Source organism: Calypte anna, chromosome 15 (genome assembly GCF_003957555.1).
Source record: "Calypte anna isolate BGI_N300 chromosome 15, bCalAnn1_v1.p, whole genome shotgun sequence".
Classification (NCBI taxonomy): domain Eukaryota; kingdom Metazoa; phylum Chordata; class Aves; order Apodiformes; family Trochilidae; genus Calypte; species Calypte anna.
In genome coordinates, this window is record NC_044261.1 from 5,409,045 (window position 1) to 5,433,102 (window position 24,058).

The 24,058-nt window shown below is 45.6% G+C and overlaps 1 protein-coding gene and 1 long non-coding RNA gene across 6 annotated transcripts; one reads left to right on the forward strand and one right to left on the reverse strand.

Annotated features, from left to right (window-relative positions):
* Positions 1–624: 624 nt before the first annotated feature.
* YDJC (YdjC chitooligosaccharide deacetylase homolog) lies at positions 625–23,656 on the reverse strand. Of its 5 annotated transcripts, none has more exons than XM_030460516.1 (7): positions 23,571–23,656; positions 20,391–20,607; positions 15,234–15,406; positions 6,745–6,904; positions 5,912–6,011; positions 5,160–5,271; positions 625–3,142 (listed from the first exon to the last, which is right to left on the reverse strand). In XM_030460516.1, exons 3-7 carry the CDS (start codon positions 15,389–15,391, stop codon positions 2,818–2,820), a joined length of 855 nt encoding a protein of 284 aa, XP_030316376.1. In that variant the 5' UTR covers positions 15,392–15,406; positions 20,391–20,607; positions 23,571–23,656; the 3' UTR covers positions 625–2,817. The 5 variants fall into 5 exon arrangements, with proteins under 5 accessions (XP_030316376.1, XP_030316372.1, XP_030316373.1 ...); XM_030460512.1 differs by having other exon boundaries at positions 5,160–5,337; XM_030460513.1 differs by lacking the exons at positions 20,391–20,607; positions 23,571–23,656 and adding an exon at positions 16,173–16,346 and having other exon boundaries at positions 5,160–5,337.
* Positions 15,873–24,025, forward strand: LOC115599214. Its single transcript, XR_003988219.1, has 3 exons — positions 15,873–16,021; positions 23,531–23,858; positions 23,935–24,025. It is a non-coding gene; the product is annotated as an uncharacterized LOC115599214 (long non-coding RNA).
* The last annotated feature ends 33 nt before the right edge of the window (positions 24,026–24,058 follow it).

Here is a 24,058-nt window from a genome sequence, read left to right on the forward strand (position 1 = left end):
TTTTTATTTAAAAACAAAACTGTAGCACTAGTTTGCTGCCCTCATCACTACTCACTGGTGTACTTCCTGGTTGTCAGCCTCTCAGGTCAAAGACTGCGTTTCTGTGACTCGGTGTGAGTGGGAGGCCCCTGGCAGGGAAGGGGCAGGGCTGTGACTGAAGAGCTCCAGCTGATCCGTGCAGGCTCCAGCAGCGCTGTGCCGGCCGTTCCCATCTCATCTGCAGAGGTCACATAGAAGACAGATCTTGCTGTCAGTTCTCTTGGTGTGTTCTTCATTGTTCAGTTTTGAAACTCTGAGCTGTGTAACCCAAGTGATGGCTTTGATTTGTAGGCAGCCCTCTGGGAAAGACAGAGGTCAGATGCTGTACTGTGTGGTTGAAGGCTGAGGAGGAAAAGTCCAACTACAAAGTCCTATGTTAACTCAGGAAATCAAGCTCTTGTTCTCTCTGGCTCCCTAAGCCATGCTGAATCCTACACATGCAGCATAATATCCAGAATAAAAACACCTTACTGGTGAAACTACACCCAGGAGTACTGGTATAGGCTTTCTGCAATTCCATTCTGCTACCCTAATAAAAATTGCTCTCAAAAGCTTTGTGGCATGGTTTTATTTTCAGAGAAATGTGGGGCTTAGGCTTCTTTTCTTATGTATCCTGGTACAATGACATTTATCTGTAGTGCTCTGAATATGTTTTTAACTTGAACTCAGTGTTCTCTAAAGCTTTCACAGGACCACTGAGAGATTTCTGATCTCCAGATGGTTTACACAATTGAAAGGTTCCTTATTGACAAGTCTTTTAGTAGTTGTTTATTTATTTCTCCATTTAAAACTCTCTTGAATTGAGAAAGTTTAGGTTGTAATGCTGTTTAAAAATATAGAAGTTGTAAAATTATTTTTTTTAATTCAAAACACAGAGCTCAGGTAAGATTGCTGTCAGCTAGCAGAAGATGCATGCAACAGATGTAACGTCCAGAGGATTGTGATCAGAGCCCACATATGGAGCAATTAAATGTTAAAAGGTGAAAAATCTCCATCGAAATACAGTCCCGTTAACAAAAAGCTGAGCAGTGTTGCTGCTGTCAGGCTTATCCCTGTGTGTGGATAAAGTCTCATCAGTCACTAGATGGCACTCACGGGTCTAACTCCGCTCTGGAACTTGCAGCTGCTTCCGCAGGTCCAGTATCTTTTGCGGTTTTTTTTTTTTTAATTCTCTGTTGCCAAGTGTCAGGAACTCTGCTGTCACCAGCGGCGGGACGAGCTTCAGCAGCCGAGACATTCCAGAAGGTAAACGCTGCTCTCACCTGAGCCTGCTGCATGCCGAGCACAGGCACAGCACAGCAGGTGGATTCCTAAAAACAAACTTCTCATATATCAAATTAAATCTGTGACAATAATTTAGGAAATAACCTGGAAAAATATTACCTAAAGCATCCTTCATGGTGTTATATCATATTTGTACAGAGCAAAACCTTTCTCAGATGTTTTGTAGGGAAGGTCTGCTGGTTCCCATTCACAAGAGGGACGTCCTTTCAGTGCTGTGCAGGCAGTGGCAGCAGGAGCAGAGAGAGAGGTGAGTGGGTGTAGTTTGCTCTCCAGTTGTAGCTAAACCCAAAAGCCTGATGAAGCATTTACAGTTGAAAAAGGCCTGAGATTATTTTTCAGTTAAATGGATGATTATCACAATTACATTCTTAGTGTTTAAAAAAATGGTCAAGAAATAGGATTCCATTCAATAGATCACCTTTGTGCAGAAAATGAGCATAGACAACCACAAGTATTTTTTTTCCCATGTGATATTTATGTGTGAGTGCCAGAGCCATGGTTAGGTACACAGCTGAACACCTGGATATTGCCAGGGCTTGTTGAAGTTCAGGTGCTCTGATGGCAGAGGTCACACTGGACACACACAAGGAGCATTGTCACTTTAAAACTTGCTGGTAGGTGGTGCACAGCCATCCCACACACTGTTGGTGAGAGGCAGTGTGGGAACAGTTGCTGATGTGCTCTCGTGTGCAGTTACTGAAATAGCAGATGGATCAACAGTTGCTGTTCTTGTAAAGTCATCCCCACAAAAAAAAAAAAAAAAAAAAAAAAAAAAAAAAAAAAAAAAAAAGGAAAGAAAAGGCTCTGGAAGGGTGAGGCAATGTAAATAGGAAAAGCTGTGATTACTGCTGGCTGAAGCTGTACATGGAGTATGGCTGCAGATACCACCAGGCTGGACCTGTGATCCGACTGTTCTGACCAGAGAAACACCGAAGTGATGAGGCCCTGTGCCCCTTGCTGTCAATGGGCTGGGGAAGGGGGGGGCAGAAAGGGACCACAAGTGGCTGCTTTAAGAAAACCTGAAGGTTTCCAAGCTTCCTGTGAGCAACCTACACCATGCATTTGCTCCACAGCATCTTTCTTTTTTTCTTTTTTTGCAGTGAAGTCCAAAAAAGAGAAATGCTCAGAACCCTGAGGGTGCTGGTGTGCTGCTCAGCATGGCAGCAAGGCCTGTCCTGGTGCTGCTCACCATGGTGTTGGCAGACCCTGAGCCCTGGGAGCAGGGCAGGCCCTTGGCTGCCACAACAATGGTGCACAAGTAGGTGACACACAACAGGTTTGTCTCATTTGGAGCAGATGCTGTGGCCTAAAAAGTGCCAGTGAGGGCTCAGGTACTGCCTGTAGCTGCTCACAGGGTGCTGTTTTTCTGTGAACATCCTAATGCTGTTCCCAGCTCCTGTCAGTGGTACCAGGATAGTGGTGAGCTGCCTTCTCAGGACGTTAGCACTGCCTGGCTTCAGGATATGAATAACTGATGTGTACATGCTTGTTTACTTAAAGATCTTTGAATGAACAAAGCTGAACGTTCCTGGTTTTGTAATGGCTCTGCAGCTCTGGCTTAATTAATGTCTGGAGTTCATGGAGGCGCTCCCAGGACTGTGAGAAATCATCTGGTCCTTCCCCACAGCCCCCAACAGGTGGGACACTGGGGTACCCTGGGTGCACCATCAGTTCAATTGTCACTGTCCTGCTCTGTGGTGTTGGAGCAGTTGTGGCCTTGGATGTGAAGTCCCTGATGGCAGCGTCGATGGCACTCCAGATGTTACTGACAGACATGTTTCTGCCCATGGTGCTCAAGCCTATGTAGATGTCTGGCCACCTGTAGCCAGAGGAGGGAACACTGAGGTTAATGCTAAGGAGGCAGACACAGGAGAGTGTTACAACCAGCAGATCAGTGTTCCACGTACCTAAAAGTTAAGGTTGAAAGGTTGTACATGTGTTTAAAACTTTTAACTATTTAAAAAAAGAAAATACTTGCCTGTAGTTGTTGTTTTAATGCTTTTTCTTCCCTTATGGAAACCAGGGTACTATTTAAAGCAGCAGGTTTTCAGTCTGACAGAAAATTCCAGCAAAGTGTCTGTACCAGTGCTGCTGTTACTGCTCTCTTACACATATGGTGACACAGACAAGGGCTGTTTGGCATCTGTGAGCTCACAGGTGTGTTTTGTTGAAAAGGCAGAGCTAAACTGAGAAATGCCACGCTATCAAAATAACTTACTAGGCCAATTAAAACCTGAATAGAAAAATAACCACCTTTCAATAGTAACAGATAAGTGGAAACCAAAAAAAATTAACTGTAGTAAACTAGAAACCTCCCTTCTAACAAATCATTCTGCTAGGATGCATCAGAGGCAAAATGAAGACCAGACACTGGGCACAATGATACTACTGTAGAAGCCCAGGAGGGCCATGCAAGTGTCTGCCAGGGCAGCATGAGACTGCTTTTGGAAGAGACCAAGGCTGGAGTCTTTACCTGCTTGATCCAGGAAGAGCCCAGCCTGGAATACTCAGCTCTGGGAAGAGTTTCAGGACTTAAAGTTTAACTTCTTTTAACTGTAACCTGACTAAACGTGTGAGTTAAACCTCGTAGCTCTGCGGTAAGCACGGGCTGCTCTGTCCGGTGACGCAAACCGAGCTCGGAGCTCAGCGTGGTGCCTCTTTGTACAGCTGATGGAACCGAGTTCCAGTTGGGATTCCAGTGACTTCAGCTGACCACACTCATCTCATTTTCCTGTTTTCTCTGTGTGACGTTTCTTTTGTCAGAGTTTGTCTTCCCCCCATCCCACGGCGCCAGGTGGCTCCGTGTGGGAGCGGGGGCGGCCGCAGCTGCGTCCCGGGGGGCGGTGCCGCGGGGGGATAAACGCGCAGCCCCGGGACAGCCCCCTCGGTTTCCTCCTGAACGACTGGAGAGATGGATCCTGGAGCGGCGGATTCTCGGAGATAAATCGCCCTCACCCCTGCACCTTCGGTACCACGGGAAGCCCCGGAGCGTGCGAGGTCTCCTCTGGATTCCCCGGGTCTGTAACTCGGATCCTGCCCAAAACGGAGAGTTACCGTGTCCTGATGAGCTGCTCTGTGAGGTGCTGTGCCCTCCTCGCCTTCAGAAATGGGTTGGAGAGAGCAGGGTGCAGCACCAGCCTGCTCCTGATGTTGGGAACAATTAATTGCAAAACAAAAAGATCCAAGAAAATAACTTGGATTATTCTTGGGTTATATTTCTCAGTAGATTGAGAAAGCAATGGAATCTGCCCCAAGGCACAGGTGACTGCAAGGGTCTGAGTAGAAATGCCTTTAATCCATAAAACATCTGATTTAAGCTTTTTAGAGAAGTATGTTGTTGGGGGAAGGGCTGAGCTTTTTTGGGTTTGCCCCTGAGATGTGACTGGTGGCACTGCAAGTTCTGAGCCTCTCTGCCTCCGCTTCACAACAAACACTTGTTTTTAATTAGTCTCCTTCCTCCTGCTTAAAAATTTCTCCCCTATTCCAAAGAGATGAGAAGTTATTCCTTGAAAATTTTCCCTAGATCTCACTTTTAAAATTCCAGGTTGTAAATTCCAGTGTTGATCCAGCACTTCAGCCTCCTGCCATCCCATCTGCCAGGCTCGTGGTGCTTCACTGTAAAGGCTGAGAACCATGCCCTGAAAAGAACAATCCCTTTCAGGTGGGAAGTTGAGTCATCTCTGTTCAATCTGTTTACCAAGCCCTAGTGCCTCCAGCACTTCTCCTGAACCTTCTTGATGTGGAAAAAGAAAGGCAGTGTTCCATTCTGAAAACTGACTGCAAGTGGTAAGATCTTACAGCTTTACTACAAAAGTGATGAGTAATTCCTGTCTTACCTTATTCCATGCTTTGTAAACACATCCACCGTGTTAAAAGAATCTTCCTCTACTCCCAGATAAAAGTCCATCAGGGATGGTGGAATCCACTCACAGTTATGAAGGCCTGGCTCTATGGGGACACGTGTGTATTTAATCCCATATTCCTCTAACACCTCTGCAAATACATGCCTGACTTCTGTAAGTAGAAACAGAGATGCCTCAGTCAGGAATTAGATACCCAGCTCCTCATGCCTCCTGCAAGCTGTTAGCACAAAGAGGTTTTCCCTTTCCATTTTTAAGAAAATGTAATCCCATTTGGCTTCTCTTCTGCTGAATGGGAGTCCCCTAATATGATGGAAATATTACCCCCTCAACATCTGTTCTAGGTGCCTTGTCTCCCCATGAGACACTTCAGAAACTCCTAATTAGTGACTCCAGCCCTAGGTACAGCCAGGTTTGTTGTGAGGGAAACTGCCAAGAGTTATGTCACCCAGAAGCAGCTGAGTGCTGGAATGGGGAAATAAAGAAATTTTTTGCTCAGTTTCCCATCTCTGTACCACAGTGACCTTATCTGAAAAACAAAGATATTTGCCAGTTTGGGTGTGGGCAGGACTGTCTCCCCAGGGCCCAGGTGGGAATTGTAATTGTAGAGCAAGTATCTTATGGTGAGGTTTATTGCCCTAACAGGGAGCCATGGTGAGGGGAGTCCCCTCTGAGCTGCCTCTCCAACTCTCACCTGCTTGGAACTGGGAAGAGGACTCCAGTCTTACCTGGGAGGACATGAACGTGCTGGTGCCCATCCATGTGAGGAGGTAGGTGACCTGTCAGGTCATGGAACAGCTCCACCTGGGCCTTTAGCTCCTGCTTCACCTGCAGGGAGCAGAAGGGTCAAAGCAAGAGCTATCAGCAGGCTGAGACCAGGAGAGTGCCAGGGGGCTGCTGGAGATGGTGTTGGCCAGTACTGGGGAGCTGGTCCTGTGAGATGCCAAGTGCCATGGTGTACAAATGGACATGTAGTGCTGCTGGGATGGCAGAACCTCCTCTAGGCATGAGCCTCTTTAAAGTACTGGTTATATGATAGTGCTGATACTGGGATTTTCTCATATGCTGAGGATATTTGAATACCTACTTCCCTTTAACATCACTGGGGAAATGGGTGCTTACATCCCATAGGCAGTTCTGATCACCTGAACACATTCATCCTTATTTATGGGGCAAAACCTGCCATCTTGAGAGAGAACAAAACCCTCTCACAAGGTAATGAAAAGTCTGTTCTCTGTTTAGCACTTCTCTGGCATCTTTCCTTTACTGATCTCTGTAAATATCTGTACCAATGTCTCTACTGTCACCTCAGATAAGTAATTACCTGGAGATCAGTGTATGTCAGCACTGAAGCAGGGAGGAGTGCATTCTGAAAGGCTGCAGAGCCCTTGGCAGAATAATGCCCAGGACCCAGAAAGCCAGCTCCAGCTGCCCAGGCAACAGTTGGGATTCATTTCTAAGATTACTGGGACTCAGGGAAGATCCTCAGCTGTTATGTGGTAGAGCAGTGCAGGCTGAGCTGTTTCAAGAAAGCAAATGGTTGTATGTGGTTTTCTCCTACCTCTGACATCTTCAGGAGACCTTTTGATAGAGCTGTTCTGAATCCCATTTTCCCATGGAAGAATCCATGTTGGTTGAGCAGAGAAGAGTTTGTCTTGAGCACCTCACATACAGGAGAGCCCTCGGAGAGGTTGGCATGGAGGCCTATTGGGATGTTGTATCTGTAACAGGAATGAATAATCTGTTAAACTTTGCACCTCTACCTTCCTGTGGTCAAAGGAAGAGGTTACAGTTAAAGATTTAGAGTAATCTAAAAACTAGTGTTGTGTTCACTGGAGGATATCTTTGTATCCCTGCTTTTCCAGAAATAAAAGCAGAACAGCACTAACCAGAGCAGAATGCATCCATGTAACAACCCCATGCAGGCTGCCAAGGGCCAGGCTGTGAGACTCCCCCAGCTCTCTTGTCACTCACAGGGAGGGAGCAGGCACAGGGTACCTCAGGCTGCACACCACAGCTGCACTAAATGCTGTAACTGCCCTGCAGTAGTGACTATCAGAGAACTCTTAATCTTCAACCCTTTTCTAAAGCACTTCATTACCCCTTGCTAGGTATTCCCTTGAGTTGTTTGCCCTATTAAAGATGCTACATTTGTAAAGCATTTGAGTTTTACTTGGCAAAAAAAATGCCCTTAAGTAGGATCCAGCCATATATAAAAAATGTCCAAGGCAGCTGTCATGGCAACAGCATAGACTACAAGTGTAAAAACTGCTGCGAGTTTGAGAGTTTCCTGGGCCAGGAGGATGCAGCAGAGTGGCCAGGTTTCTGCCTACAGGTGCAGGTGGTCACTCACTGTGGCAAGGCTAAGCTGTACAAAGCAGCATCTTTGTGGCACAGAGGATGGATTACTGCAGGGAGTTTGACAGTGTAAGTGTAGAGCTTTGCTAAGGAATCACAAAGGTCTGATTTGTTAACTACATGCACTCTGCAATGTTTAAGTAAAAACAAAACAAAAAAACAAAAAAAAAAATCACTGTGGTGCTTGTGTACCTGCAGAGCTCTTCTCAGCCACAGGGCTTTGCAGAGCATTCAGATTTCCTTCTTGGTGTGTTCTATGCTACAATAAAAACAGGAGCTGTGAGTACTCAGATTTGTGCTGAGTTTCATTAGCAGTTCTGGAAATCCTCAGTATCAGTGGCCAAAATGATGCTTTGAAACTTTTTCCAGGACAACCCCTGGCCCCTGGCTGACCCAGCAAGTAAATAACAAAACTGTAACATTCCTGCTGTGCTGCCCAGTCTGAGTCATGGTGCAGAGTTAATTGCAGGGCTACAAGTCTGTGATGCTTTAAATCCTTCCTGGAACTTCTGCATGGAGCTGCTAAAACTGGGTGTGATCTGTCCCTGTTGCAGCCCTTGTACCACAAGGAGGAAAAAAAAAGCAATCTCTGTTTAGGCAGTGTGCAAAAAAACAGATCTTTCTCTTCTGTCTGTTGTCACGAAGCTCATTTGTGCAGCACCAAGACACTGGGGACAGAGGATTGTTGATGGATTGGACCAAGGCAGAGTTATTTAGTTCCTTCAGGTGCTAAGGCCCTTGCAGGACTGAGTCTTTTTTCCTGTGTCCTCCATGTCATGTCCTCCAGGTGGATGCTGTAATCTGCTGCTAGATACTGCTCCTCCAGAAAGACACAGATGTTATGAGTTAAGTTGTATGGACAGCTCTGTGAAACAAAATGATTTTATGCCTTTTCACATGTAATTAGGGAAGCTGAAGGTTGGCTTAATGGAGCAAAACATGATGTGGAGACAAATATCTTCTGTTTTTTCTGATTTTATTATGTCTCTGCAGCAGAGCCTATCTGTATAATTGATGATAAATGTTCATCTGGTTTTCCTACAAGGAGCCTGAGCACGATGTGCACACTAACTCCTTGCTAATACAAGAACTGGAAGGTGCTGTCATTGGGGGTGAGGGGCCCTCAAACAGGCAGCTGATGGGTTGAAGGCAGGTACAGTGCAGAAAGGGTGTTGTGGCAGCAGAACTTCTTCCTCATCCTATGATCTGCTGTGTACCCTTCATGAGCTCAAAGGCTGAAGGTGGAAAGGGTGGGGGTTTTTGGGTTGTTTTTTTTTTTTAGAAATCACCCCAGACTCTTTATTATGTCTCTGGGAGGCTCTAACTGCATCAGCTGATAGCAGTATTTGTACCAGAGCCACTGCTGTCTAGAAGAAAAAGGATTTGTGTTACCATGAATCAGCAGATGAAGCCTTTTTTTGTTTTTGTTGAGCACTCTCTTTCTCATGTGCTGTGGGAGGGCAAGAAATGAACAGCTGAGCCTCTCAGTGTTATCTCCCAGGGGCATCAGATGAACTACCTCCCATTGTGCAATGCCTCAAGTACTGCAAGGGAAGCTATTTCCAGGAAAAGGCAAGACCCTCTGACAGGTGTGGGACACCAAGGAGCCAAGCACTGCACTGCATAACCTTAGAGCTGCTCCTCCTGGAACTGAAACCAGCCCCAGAGCTGGGGAATGTACAGAATGTGGAAGTGCAGAGAGAGCTGGCCTTGTTCTGTCTGTAAGGGGAGAGTCTGACTGTAACATTAGAGCATGTTTCAGAGCTTTGGCTAACACCAGCTAAATATCTTAATAGGTTTCTCTTGGAGTTAGTCCTGGCTGGTGTGACAGACTGTCCATGCTGAGGCATCTAAAGAGGAACTGCTGGAGTTTAACAGCTCTGAGGTGCAGCCACTGAAACCCCAAAACTTGAGGGGGGTTGAGAAACTTGTTCAGAAATAGTCATCCATGGGAGATGCACAGAAGCAGGCACCCTGGGAAAGCTGTAAGGATATGGGAAGGATGAGGACAACACCACGGGCACAGTACAGTTCTGCTGCTTGCCAGCTTTTTCCTGTGCCTAAATAAGTGTGTGGAGGCAATGAACCAGATGCTGCTCCTGTTCATCACCAAGTGTCCTGCAGCCTGGTGTTCATTCGTAACAGTCCTGACACTGCATGGGTAGCTGAAGTCTTAATTGTAATGAGATGAAAACATGAGCAGAACTTAAAGCATTATAGTAATTATTTGGGCTGTACCATGGGACACAGGGCTCCAATCATGCCCAGCCAAAGGCTTGGGCTTTAAGACTGAACCTGTAGGCTTTGTTCCTACTGACTATATCACACACACCCTTGGTCCTCAGTGCCCCTCACCACTGCAATGTAGCTTCTGTAACCAAACATCAAGGCCAAGGCATGCTGATATGTAAAGAAGGCAGGGAGAAAAGTCAAGTTATGGGAATATCTTGAACATCTTGGAAGGGTCCCTTCTCTAAAGGACAGATTATTTTTTTTCTGATACACAAACATCTTTTCAAAGACTGTAAAGTATCTGCTATTTTATTTGCTGAAATTTTGAAGCAGAAACCAGCAGCTCAAGCAGCTTATATAGCATGTGATGACACACTGGGAACAGAGCTCAGCTGTTGTGGGTTTGGACTCATACCCACTCCTCTGCTTAAAGCATTTATAGATGTGACAGGGTGAGAGCCCTGCTGGTCATTGCTAGGCAAGTCTTACTGATAATTGCTTCACCCAAGATTCAAAGCAAAAAGATTGGCATTGAGCTTCAAGCAACAGTTTAGTTACTGCAGTAACAGCTACTGTTGCCAGCATAAAATGATGCTGAGGAAAGTGCTTGGTATCTCTAAATGCATTTTGGTTGTTTTAAGAAGCAAAAAGCCTTCCAAAATCTATTTGGAGAGACCCATGTCTAGGTGTTTGCAAGTCTATCCCTCTGCTCTGGAGAATGCACAGATATGAAGCAGGATTTAGCACAAGGGTTCAGCTCACTCCTGATAAAGCCAAAGGATGGTGCCTACCAGTGTGTGCTCTTGCAGCACAAGCAGCATTAGACTGGACTGTCTGTGAGCTTGTTGAGAAGTTCAAGACTGTAGCTTCTGCAGCCAGCAAAGGGAGTCCATTAGGGAGATGTTTCCACTGATGGGAATTTGCCTGTTAAAGCCAGCCCAGCTCTATGCTCATCATCCTCTGTACAGGTCAGGGACAAAAATTTAAAAAAAGGAGATACCCTTTCAAAAATGAAAGATCTAGAAAGATTTGAGTCAACAAGCCCATCCCTGTTATCAAATAGAGAGGAAGTACAATCAGCTAAACTACTTCCTTTTCAAGTAGATGCTTGTTTTGCCACATGAGCACTCTGAACAAATGTCTGTGCTGAGGCAATGGCCTTTTGTGCAGCTACAATCCCTGTTCATTCACATCCTTAGAGTCAAGGGGCTCTGCAGACTGTTACTATGCTGAGTCACTCTTTAAAGTGTCCACAATCCTTGCAAATTTCTGAGCTTGGTGGATGAGTAACAGTGCCCTGGGCCCTGCCACAGCATGGACTCTGCACTTCTGTGTTCCTGGGAGCAGCTGCAGTGGGAATTATTTGATTCCCCAAGTTCAGTCTCAATTTTCTTGCTGGAGGCTGCATGCTCTGGCATAAGCATGGCACTTACTCTTCCTTAATGAGCAGACAGACCCCACCTTCAGCATCCTGGTTGTATCCTTATCTGGGAGATTACTGGTTCATCAGGGTTCAGCCTAAGGGTGATGCAATTAAGAGCCTCATGTAAATAACTGTATCTATCCATTTTGCTTCAGGAAACATCCAAGTGTCTGAAGACAGACAAAACAAGGCTGTGCTTTGTGAGGAAAAGTGCACCTCTTAAGTTTCTCCATATTGGCATTTTCATACTTCCTCACACACACACACTTTCATCCTTCAGCAAACTGTAAAATCTGTCTTCCATCAAACAGCATCTTGTCTTGCTCCATTAGTGCTGGAAAAAACACTCCAAAGCCTCTGCAGTGTTAAGAACTGGTACTGTAAGATAGCTTAGGGATGTGACCTTTTTAATTACATCTTTGTATCAACTGAAGGAAGCTCTTTTGTCTGTGACCTTACATTAGCAAAAAGTGCTGCTACCAGTGACGTGTATATGATCTGGGATTGCAGTTTAAAGCCTCAGATTGGGTCCCACCCCTAATCCAGAGTTCAGCAGTGAAACTGTCTGCCTTGTGATTAACAGTCAGATAAACAAGTGATGAGGAAGCATCAGAGACTTCTAGATTAGTCAGATGGTGACTGAGAGGGTCAGAATTAAATCACAATTTATACACACAGTTTGCAATTAATGTTGATGGGAAAGGAAGTGAAAACATAGCAATTAAATGTGGCTTTGTTAGATTGTTCTGTTAAATGTAACCAGATGTTGTGGGGGCTTCAGCTTTTGTGTAGCTGACATTCAGCATTTAAACTGCAAAAAAACACAGGAAGGTTGAGGCTGCATGCTAAAATATGATGCTCTTCATCAACTATTTGGATATAATAATCTGGAAAAGGTCTTAATACTCAGTCACAACTGAGCTGGTTGGCAGAAGGCAGGAAATATGACAGCAAACCATCTTAGGTCTCTCTTATTGCTGTCTCCATGTTTTTTAGGAAAAATGAAGGGATCTGTTAAGTTCAGGTGACAAAATAACCCAGTCTCTGGAACAAACATCAGGAGGACTGGCTTACTTCAAGGTGGGGCTTGAGAAGTAGAAAATCAAGATTATATTATAGGGATAACCAGGAAGTGTAAGTCTCTTTAAGAGAAAAGTATTAAGTTACTGAAAAACAAACAAAAAAATAACCTGCAGTAGAAGACAGTTCTCCCACCTGCTGTTCTGGTTCTGTACTGCTCTAGCAGTTGCTATCAATGGGTTTGGTGATGAATAAGGCCTCTGCTGAAACTTATCTTTTCCCTGAAGTGGGTCCCTTCTTTTAGTCCAGTTGTGACAGTCAATAAGAAAAAGCCCAAGATCCAGAACCTAGATGTTAGGGAAGGTGTATTATTTACTGCTTGGTTACTGGTTTACAATTACTTTGTGTTAGAGCTTGTACAAAGATCTGCTGACTATCATCACATTTCTGCCAAGGCTTCTAATCAAAACAGAGGGCAACAGATGGTCTGCCCAGATGCCTAGAGAATTATTGTGAAAATGAAGGGAAGAATGAAATTCCAGACAAACTGTGTTCTTTTCTAAAGAAGCATGAAGTGCTTAAGGACTATCCTGCAAGAAAAGTTGTCTTGTTACTAATTAGCTTTGATTGTGTCCAATTAACTGAAAACCAGATAAGGACAGAGACTTCAAGACCTGCAGTGAGGAGCAACCATGTCACAGTTAATCAAGAACTGCCCAGATAATCAGCACAGTGTTCTGATAGTCCTGGCTCTACACATGCAAAGGACCCACAATCCCACAGTCTTGGAAAACACCACAGGAAAGAACAAGCTGCTTGCTTCAGGCCTCTTCTTTCAGCTGGTAATACATCCATTTTCCCTGCTTACACCACTGATCAAGGCTGAAAGGTTTGCTATGGAGTTAAGGGTGTATGTATATTATATATACATTGCTGGGTGTCTGTGGGACAAGACAAACATGGGGAGAAAAAAACAGGGCAGGATTTGATTCCATAAAATACAAAAAGTTGCAAAGCCTCATAATTCACAGTGGGATGGGAGACAACACCAAGCAGGGAAGAGGGAATAATGGTGGCAAGGCAGTGAAGCACTAGTGATATTTTTCCTTTTTTGCACCTCAAGATAAGGAGAATTCAGTGACATTTCTAGTAGGTCTGATCTACTAGATATCTGCGTCTCAAAAGAGTCTGCATGAACCTTTGCAAGAGAGGAACAAATACAGTTTGCTTACATGCACAAGTCCCCATTAATTGCATGTGTACTAGCAGCACCTGAAGTGAGTTTTGCCTAAGAAGATGGGAAATTGTCCCCGCACCTGCAAATGCTTCCCCCTGTGTGGGTAGGGCTGAATACAGCTGCAAAGAGTTACACAAATTAAGCATTGCAGAACCTGGGCTGTTGATCTTCAGTGCTGACTGATGTTCCCAAAGTCACCTTGCTTATATTTTCAGATATATAGCCTTAAATCCACTTCATTCACGTTTACAATTCAAAACTACACCCCAAAAGAATGAAACAGTAGCAGCAGGTTGCTGTCACCTGCCCTTCAACCTGGCTTTTCACACTCCTGTCAGCTGTCACAAGTGTCATGACCTGGATTCAAAGATGCTTTTTAAACCTCTGATTACATGGCCTACTTTCTAGCTATGGAAATGGGGCCAGGTGGATTCTATTTTTAAAAGCCTGCTAAAGACCACAGCTGAAATAGCTGACAGCATTACCAGAGCATTGGGGCTGGGGCTGAAAGGGATTCATGGTGTCTCTGTGACCAAGTGCTGACTTTTATCTCCTTATTTTACATTTTATTTGTTTCATGTACTAACAGGATTTTAGGCATCTCAACAGTGTTGTGTCCTTCTGCCTCTCCCCTTATCATCCCAGAGGTAGTTACTCTCTACATCTGTATGTTATCTCTAACCTTTTAACAGAAGACCAGTTTGCCATTAACACCACACCCAGGCTTCCCTGTACCACCCAACAACCAAAAAGCTACAGGCTGCAAGCAATTTCCAAATACTCCTACAGTCACAACCAAAGTGAGGAGATGCTCAAGGAGAACAGGGACAGCATGACTCATGAACCTGTCCCTTGCAGCAACTGTATTTGAAGTATAAGGTCTCAGTTCTTGTAGCTCCTTTCCTTTTCTGGTTTCCTAAATAGTTTCTCAGCACTGTTGATCTCTCTTTCAGGACAAATTCCCACTTCTAAGTGCCTGCTTACTCTAGAGCTGAAGCATTAGCTGGGGTTTACTCTCTAAATACAAGTAATGCTTCCTATGAGAGGATTTGCTGGGCTAGTCCAGGAGAATGAGACAGCTTTTGATTTGCTACAGAGCCAACTGCCAGCAACCTCTGAAAACTTCCTGAAGAAAAGAAGTGGTAGGTACAAGGTACTGTTACTTTTTTTTTAAGTATGTAGTTTTTACAAAAGACTTTATCAAGCCTAGCAGTAATAGAAAATTGAGGTACTTTTAAAAAAAGGTTTTTGGGTGGAAAAATCAAGCCTTCAACTGCCTAGCTTTCCAACTTAGCCCTCACAGAATCACACCTTTCTCTGATTTTACAATGAACCTGGCTGACCCTGTGTTCAGACTGGATGAAATGCATCGAATTAAATGAGATTTAAAGATTTGTGCTTTTATGCTCTAATAGTTTCAGGGGTAGCAGCTTGGTCTGGGTATATAGTGTGAACTTTCCTTTTCACAGTGGGGGGGAAGCATGAGGGAGAAAAGTCCAACAAATCCAAACTCTGCCAGTGAAATTGTGTCAGTGACTTTCTATCCTGAGGAACTAAACATGTAGTGCAGTGGCTAATACCAGAGGAAAAATCATTATGGGTATAATTGGCAGGTCACTGGTTTTACTGTGAAGAGTCCTAGTAAATAATAACTGGAATCCAGTCTTTGTACACCAGCCAGGGCTATGATACAGTGTTTTTACTGGGGCTACAAAATATTTGGCTTCAAGTAGATAGCCTGAGGAGGCTGCCCACAAAGGAGCTAAAGAAAGTAGCTTACCTCCTTGCCAGCTTGGCTGCATCTGCTGCAGCACTTCCGTTGACTAGAAGGGACACGTTAGATATCGCACCAGCCAGGAAACAGTCCACGATGCCTTGGTTTCTCCGAGGACAATAGCCAAAGTCATCTCCAGTTACTATAAGCTTCACCTGAAGCATCCTTAGAGGTCATCCCTAGCAAAAAAAAAAGTAAAGGAGGGAAAATCGGAACCATCAGCAGTCTGCAGATCCCAAGAGAACAGGAACAGACGGCCTCAACGGGGGCGAACCCAGTCGTGACTCAGCCCCTGACTAACTCCTCCTGCTCTACCTCAGCTTGCCGCTGTCCCGCAGCCTGCACAGTGACCGGATTTGCGTGTGGCCGACTGGCTCACGCCATACCTGTCTGCTCCTGCAGGGACAGCACCAGAGCTTTCCTTTCTTTGCGGGAGCGAGGGCCTGCCCGCGCTTGGTACTGATGGAGATGAGGGGCGTGCAAAAGGTCGGGACATCGTGGGCTGGTTTAATCGATTAAGTGCGTCAGGGGTTCAGATTCCTCGCTCTGCTGCACGCCCTCGCCCGCAGTGCCCGGGGAAATAGCACCGGTACGGAGCACCAGAGGTAGCCCCGCAGCCGTGATGCTTCGCTGCCACAGACTGCCGACCCCCGCCGCGGAGGCGGTGCGGGCCGTGGCGCGGCAGACCCGCGTCCCCGGGAGAACCGGAAAGGAACGGCGGGCGGCGCGGTTCGGGCCTTGCCCTCCCGTTGTGGCGAGAGCAGAGAGGGCCCTGCCAGCCCCCACCCTGATCGGTGGGTACCTCTGCTCCTACCCGCTACCCAGCCCGGGTCCGCCGCCGCTGTGGGGAGTGGATGGCGGCTCCGGCGGAGGAGCGATCCCCGCGCTGCCCCGCCGCATCCCCCCCGCCCCGATGCTGCTGAGCAGCCCCAGCCGGGAGCTCACCGGCAGCCAGCGGCGGCCCCGGCGCAGCGCCGGTCAGGCCGCCCGCAGGAGCCGGCGCCGCAGGGTTCGGTGGGGTCGGGGAGGTTCGGTACGGCGGGCAGGGCCTGGAGTTCTCCTCCGCCGGGCCGGAGCTTCGCTGCACCGCCGGCGCTCGGTGCTCGCCTGGCTCCGCAGCTCCAGCTCCGGAGACACGAGATGAGCCTGGCGCCTGTGGCTGCAGGTGAGATAAGCAGTTCAAGTGGTGCTAAACTGTTCAGCTGGTTCAGTCCAAAATTAATCATCCCAACAATGCCATAAACATATAATCCTTCAATTTCCGGCTTCTGTAGTTGCCACCTGCTTGTTTTCCCCCACCTTGGTTTGCTGGCAGCGTGCACTCGGTGTCAGTTCAGAGCTGCGGTTCGGAACCCTGGTCAGGAAGTCCCCGCAGCTCCTGATGCTGGGCTGGAGAAAGGCTGCAGGGGGCTCCTGGGAGGGCAAACTGAACGTGCTACAGGGCTCAGTGCTGGATGTAAACCTGTTCTCCATCAGGTGATATATCAAATCCTGCTTGTCCTGGCACTGAACTCCTATTTCTTACTGCAAAAAAGTTATTCCTTACATGCCCAGAATGCAAGTGAAAGCACTGAGTAGCTTAGAACTGTTGAGTTGGAAATATCAGCCTGTGCTTTTCACCTCTGGATGGAGAAAGTGAAGTTCTATCAAAGATTCTTGGAAGAGCAGCTAGAGCAGAGCAGGTTGCAGAGGCCATTGAGGGTTGGTTTTGTGGGAATAGACTGACCATCCTGCTGCTTGATTCACAGGTAGGACAATATGTGCTAAGGTGGCTCTCTGACATTGCAGCTGCAGCCCAGTTTCCAGTTCTGGGCAGTCTTTGCATAATGGTGTTCCCTCTTTCTGCATAATTCAGTTCCTAAAAGACAAGCAAGGTACGCAAGCCCCAGAGTCATGATGTGCAGGTACAACCAGAGACTGACTGTCCCTGGAAAAGGAAGAATCATCAGTTTGTGGAGACAAGCACAGTTCAGTGGAGGGAATTCCACCACTTCCACACCTGGAGCTGAGGTGTAGCCAGTGCCTTTCCAGATCTGTTTCTTCACAAGGAATTTGGAACCAGTGAATCCAGGTAGGCTGCAGCCCTGTTGATTTTTAGCCTCTCATCAATTGCAGTCCATGTAGCAAACTGCTGTGGGTCTTTGGGAGGGGAACACTGCCTCCCACCTCAGATCCCTCTGCAGCAGAAAAAAATGTTCTAATTAACCCAGGAGAGACAGCCTTCTGCCCCCTTAGTGATTCCTTTCTCATTGAAAAATTATATAGAATTAAATTACAAAGAAATCGTGCTCAAATACTGTAGAGAACTTTCTAAGTCTTTGTTCTAGCAATTCCTGTGAGCTTTACCACCATAGTTGTATGTCTCTGTTAGAGAAAAGTTTCTGATGCTCTTTAAGGGTTTCCAGTGCCCTTGGCATTTCAGAATGGATATTTGTGCAGCTGCTACTTCCTTTCCCTTATGGGAGATGAAGCTCACAGACTGCCCATGTTCCCCCAGGGCTTTATTTACTGATGATGGCTATTACTAGAACAGAGTAAATCAGCACAACTCTAAAGTAATGAAAGAAATCAAAAGGAAGTACATTCTGCCTTTGCCAGTGCAAACTCTGGGGTTTTCTTTCTTTTTCTAGTCCTGTCAATGCTGCTTGTCTCTGCACAGGTGAGAGGCACTCCATAAGAACCTTAGACAAAGCTTGGCTTCTCAGCCTTCTTAGCCTTACTATACAATTAACACTGTTAATTACACTATCCTTCTGAAATACTAAATGTAGTTTCTCAAGGCTTTTTCTGATTTCATTCCTGTTTATCCAGCCCTCCTTCCTGTGTCTGGAAGCAAACACTCTCCAGTGAGCAAATCTTGCCACTGTGACACATCCTTCTCAGATCCCAGAACAATGTTTCCTCTGCAGCCTGAGTACCCCAGCTGGCTGCCAAAAGAGCCCTTGTAGCCAACCCTGCATAGTCTGGAGGAAATTCTCTTACAAATTAAACCTGGAGCTGAAAAGCAAAGCAGGCTTCCTCTGGCTAGTCACTACTCTTCAATGAAGACATGAATGAGAATTTTGGGCAGCATTTGTTTTGGAGCTGCATAAGCCAGCACATGTACTAAGCACAGGCTGCACCTTCCATCTTAAGTGAAACAAAGCACAGCCCTACCTTAAATAGTCACAGAAGCCAGAAAGGGCTCTCTCCATGCTCCAGCATTTCACTGGTTTTGAGCTTGAAGTTCTTCTCTCTGAACTTTGACTTGTTCAGTAGCAGAGTTAGAGGCTCCCTGTATTTCACAAAAGCATTTCCTAATAGTTAGTGCTTCCAACAAGCATCTGTTGACATTAAAATTGTATTTTCTTTTACTTGTTCTCTTGTCTGCAGCAAGTTAGTTCATTTGGGAGTACAATAGTAGCACAGTAGGACTTCATTTGTCTTTTTCTTGCATTAAATTTTGTTGAAAGTGAATTGTAAAGGATGCTTGAATGAAACAAAGTGAAGTCCATTTCTTAAATGAAAATGTTAGCATTTTATTCTCTTCCCAGCCTCAAAGATTTACAAAATCTTAGGTTTTTGGTGGCTTCTGTAGAAATGCTTAAATTAAGGCCTTTTCATTATTCTACTAAGGCTGGTGTTCATGCTGTCAGTGGCTGTCTTAGTCTCTTCTTAGTAGCAGTGGGATGCCTTGCCCAATTCCAACCTCCTTTGCAGCAGAGATGGAAATCCTGCAACAGGCCCATCCAGCATGTGGCCCTGAGGCTGCAGTCTCCAAAATTATCTGCAGCCCAGGCACTAAACTGGCTGGTCAGTCAGTCAGGGCAGGAGATGGAGAGCACTGCAGTGCAGTGTGGTGTGGAAAGGACAAAAGAATGAGTGTACTTTTGCAGCAGTTGAAGTAGAGTGCTGTAGGATAGCTGTAATTTCAGCATCTGAACTAAGTGAACCTGAATAGAAGTGAAGAAATGTACCTATGTGGAGAGCTGGATCCCAGATGCCTAGATTTCCTAAAATTCACAGACATGACCAGCCTTGAGTGAGACAGAAAAAGCGAATTTCTTCAGTCTTGCAGGAAGCTTTTGTGTTTTGTGGGGCCGTGAAAAGGGTGAGGGTGCAGACCTGAGGGTAGGAGACCGCCGGTCGGTGGCAGTGTCCCCCCACTCCGGTGCCGCCCCGCCCGTACTACAACTCCCGTCGTGCCTCGCGGTGGGGCGGCCATTGCTCTCGCCCGGCGCTCTCTGGGCAGGAGCCGGTCCGGGGGCGCCATTTTGTGGCCAGGGAGGGGTTTTCACTTCTGGAGTAGTGGGCGTTAGCGGTAAAGAGAAGACCCCAAGACGAGCAGCACTTTCCCCTCTCCCACACAGCAGCTGAGCAGACTCCTCTAACTGTGCGGGCTTCCCTGTCAAACACACCCAGGGGTGTGTTCTTTCTTCCCCCTTTTCTACTGCACCAGCTTAGAAGGCAACTGGAAAGAGCAGCTCTGCGGCCAGTCCGTGTCTGCGCAATGGCAGCGCCCGCTGGATGGACTGCCTGCCCAAAATCCCATATCCAGAGGATATGGCAGGTGGCTTCTGCCCAGAGGTGGCTTTTCTAAATCCTGTGCACAAGTGCTGTTGGCTGAGATGAAAGCAGCAGAGCATTGCACTGTATCAATTAAAAGTGAATTGTATAATGCTAGGTAAACACACCAAAGTCCTGTGGTTAGTCCCCATACTTGTGTCTTTCAGTCTGTTCTATTTAACACTTTCCTTCATCTTGCACCATGGCTTCCCTGCACACCACATAAAGCCAGCTTGTGGTACAACCTTCCCCTTTTTCTGAAGCCATCTGCATTTACACCAGTACACAATAAAGCCCTTACTTGACAGGTGCATCGTGCTAGCACGATGGCTTGAAGTGAAGGGCAAAAATTGCCGTCATGGCCTGAACACTTGAATTAAATTATGTTGTACTGTTGAAGTACCAAACTCAAATCCTCCCTCTTGCAGATAGCAGGACTTTGGTCTTCAGTGAAACTATTTTACCAGATACAGAAAAGGTTACTGCCATAGAACCATGACTATTCCTTGTAATATCAAAAGAGTTCCTTCTCCAAAAGAGCCAGTGTTACCAATGAGAATATTTAGAGCTCCTCAGCAGTGTTACTACACATGTAAATTAATTTGGCAGATCACTTACAGCAATAGTTGTCATCTTCCAGCATCACTGAAAGCATCTGGAATATCTCAGCTGATTGAACCAAAAGGAACAGTAATTCTCCTGGAGTGCTGAAGACAGATCCCATAATCTTGAAGGATTAGCATCAGTCAGGAGAGTAGTTGAGAGATGCTGACAATGTTACCAGACACAGATTGCCAGGATTCTACTGAGCATTCAAGGAAGTCCTCTCCAAAGACTAGAAATAGAATACAGGAATAAAAACCTCAACATAAACCCTTCTTACTTGGATGAAAAAAAATCACCAATTATATATGCATATGTTAATACTTTTCTTTTTTTGAAAAATGTCTCCTCCTTCTTATTTATTTACTTTGCTTATTCTTTCACTATTTTTATATCTCCTGAATGCAAAAAATCTGAATAGCTGATTTTGGGTCTATAGACCTTAAACATCTTGGACTCAGTGATAAGTAACAGTGTAATTCTATGCTTTTTGGCAAGACATTGTTTTTTGTCATTCTGATTTCTCCCTGGGTGACAGCAATTTATTTTTAGGACTACTGTTTAATATTTGTATTATGCTTAGGGGTCACAGTTAGAAGAGCTCTGTTATAAAGCATGCCAATGGATACAAATGGTTCCTGTGATGTGAGTTTTATAACCATCAGTTCATCAATGTGGGGCAAAAGAAGGAGACAGAACCACAGAATGTTGACAATGATTTTCTACTGTTAGTCTCTTGATTTCAGTACAGTTCATCCTTATTGATATCATAGTCAGGACCAGATGCAGACAGAAGTAAGAGTTCATTGTGGACTAATTATTATTAATATAATACCTTCACAACTGTGCCCTATGTATTTTGCTTAAAGTTGGTGACAGTCTGAGAAGGAGTCCAGGCAATGTTCCACAGAGTTCACCATAAATGAAGGGCTGTCTGTTACCCGAAGATGCACCAGTGGGGTTTTTGGGTGTAGTTGTAGTTGTCTGTTACTGCTTTTGTCATGCAAAGCAAACAGAAAGCTTAAAGCATGTTTAACAAATGCTAATATAAAAAAGAAACTAAATCCTTTACCATAATATGTTGCTCTGGGCCAGCATACGCCCTCTGAAATTTTCTTATGCCATGGATTTCTTATTCCTGTATGCTAAAAGCATTTGCCAGTGCCAAATCCACTAAAACCTGTTTTTCAGGGAGGGCCAGATAATACCTACAGGTGCAGCTGAGTGGAAATGGTAGGTGTTTTCAAAATCTTTGGAAATCAGGTGTGTGAAAAGACTACAGGATTAAGTGATTGAAGGCAGAAGGAACTCTAGTTACATTTTAAATTGTAATTATTTTGTTTGTGGGCATAAATGAAAGCCATGATGAGATTCCTATCAAAAAAGCTGATGTTTCCATTACCAGTGTGCACTGTCACATAATTTCTGAGGCAAGTTTACCTGTGGCTTACAGCAGTCTAGTAGAAACAATAGTGGGCCCTGTGGCAATGAGGTGGCTATTAATTGCCACGGGTATTTGGCATTGATGTTTTTTTTTGTTGGCAACCGTTCTAACCCAATTACATTTCTAAAGTAGAACTGAAAAGCATTGTAGGGAGCACCATGTAAATGGCACTAAATGCACTGAGACTGAGCGACCTCCCAGAAAGATAGACAGGTGCCAGCTAAAGCTCCATATGATTGATTTTCCATGGCTAAAATGGCAACCACAGACATCTGGTTCTGCCCCATTTATAACAGCAGCAGACGTGAACTCTTGTCTCAGTTAGAATGCAAGGTTTCTTAGGATGACACCAGAAATACAGCATTTGACTATCAATCAACAGTCTTCTGCTTTTCTGTTAGCAAACATTTGTATTTCCAGCACCAGGAAATGAGTGTTTAGTTCTCAGAAAAACACACTGATTCTGTGGGTACATGTGCACGTATGTGACTGAGTTTAGTACTCATGCTTTTTTTAAAGCAGGCCTGACATTTGAGATTTTTCTTAGATGTGGGTATAGCTATATAAAATGGGCTAAAACCAGATAAAGAAAACTGACCATTCAGTCGAGTACAATCACATAAGTAGGAAAAAGCCTCACAGATCCAGGACTGGTGGAACAGATAGAGTCAGCTGAGCATCTTATGATGTTTCTGCTAGCCAGCAACGCTAATGTGCTTTCTAAATCATCCTATAATAGAAAATGCAGTGTTGCAGTTCTTTGCTGTTGCACACATAGAGTACCATTGTTGCAAAGACTTAAATCCTAAAGCAGGTGCCCTTCTGTATCCTTGCTGCTGCAAAGGTCAGAAGCTTTTGCTGTGGTAAATCACTTTGTATTCTTGTGAGTGTTGTACCAGGCTGACTGTTATTGGATACATGGGTTAATCCAATGGCAGTTCAGAGGCAAAAGCTAATGGTCTATGTAAGAAGTTCCTGTGTCCCTTGTCCATGATTGTTTCCTATTGATAAATGAGACTTGTTTTGGGGGTGGGATTTATTCAGTTTGCAAAACTATGCAATGAGGGACAGTGTATATGTTAATTTACACAACTTTTATAGTGAGTAGAGCTTAACTTTTTTTTTAGAACATTGCAAAATAGTGCATCACAGAAAATGAATTTCCAGTCCAAAAGCAAAGATGTGTTCACTACAGCTTAATGATACAGCAATCATTGTTTGTTCTTCTCTGTATATTTATGCCCTATCATAATCATCAGAAGCTCTAATATAATCCAGAAATGACTGAGTTAGTGATACATTACCATGCTAGACAATTCACTAATGAGTTTCCTTTGGTTATGTTACATTTGTCTATAAATCCCCCCAAGTAGGGACACATTTACACAACTTCAGGAGCCAGAACAGCCAGAAGCAAACCCAAACGTGCCACCAGCCAACTCCACCAGAGTTAGAAGTGGACTGAATACAACAGAACAGGATGATTGACCTATTCGTGCCAGTTCCAGCTCCCCGAGGCTGTATCCAGACTGTTACCCATGCCTGAGCCAGTAACCTTAGAGCTGGTTTCTGTCTGACACTGCCCTCACTGAAGATATTTGTTCATCCTAGGCTCTGGTGATAATTGATTGACCAGTCCTACTTGCAGCATGTTTTCTCACAAAGCCCTTACCAGTCAGTCAGATCACCCTGGTTACTGTTTTTCTTACAGCCCAGACCATATGTTCGACGAGAGAGTTGTTGCAACAAACCTGGTCTGCTCTCCTCCGACATAAGCAAATTCTCGATAGGAGCGAACCCCCAGTGACAGAAGCACAAAGATTCCTCTCAGCGCTGCCGCGGGGGCAGCTCAAGGCGATCACCTACTGGAGGGCCCGACAGCTGGCATGACAATGCTCCGGGCCCGGCAGCGTGGGTGACAGTGCTCTGGGTTCCGGCGAAAGGCACCCGTCAGTGGAAGCACTGCGGGTCACGAATGGGCGCTGTCCCCGTGTCACAGACCCGACCCAGCCCGGGGACCCCCATGAGGCGTCGCTGAGGTAAAAGCACCTCCCCCGCCTTCCCTCCTGGGAGGTGCCACGCCGCTTGCTCTGATTGGTCGCCTTTTTTCCTCAGCCCAATGAGCTCCTCCCGCTGGAGGCCTCGCGGAGGTGAGGTCACTGAGCTGTAGCCCAATGGCAGAGCGAGGCGGTGCAGAGGACGGCCGGGGATTGGTCAGCCGCAGTGCTGGCGCTTGACA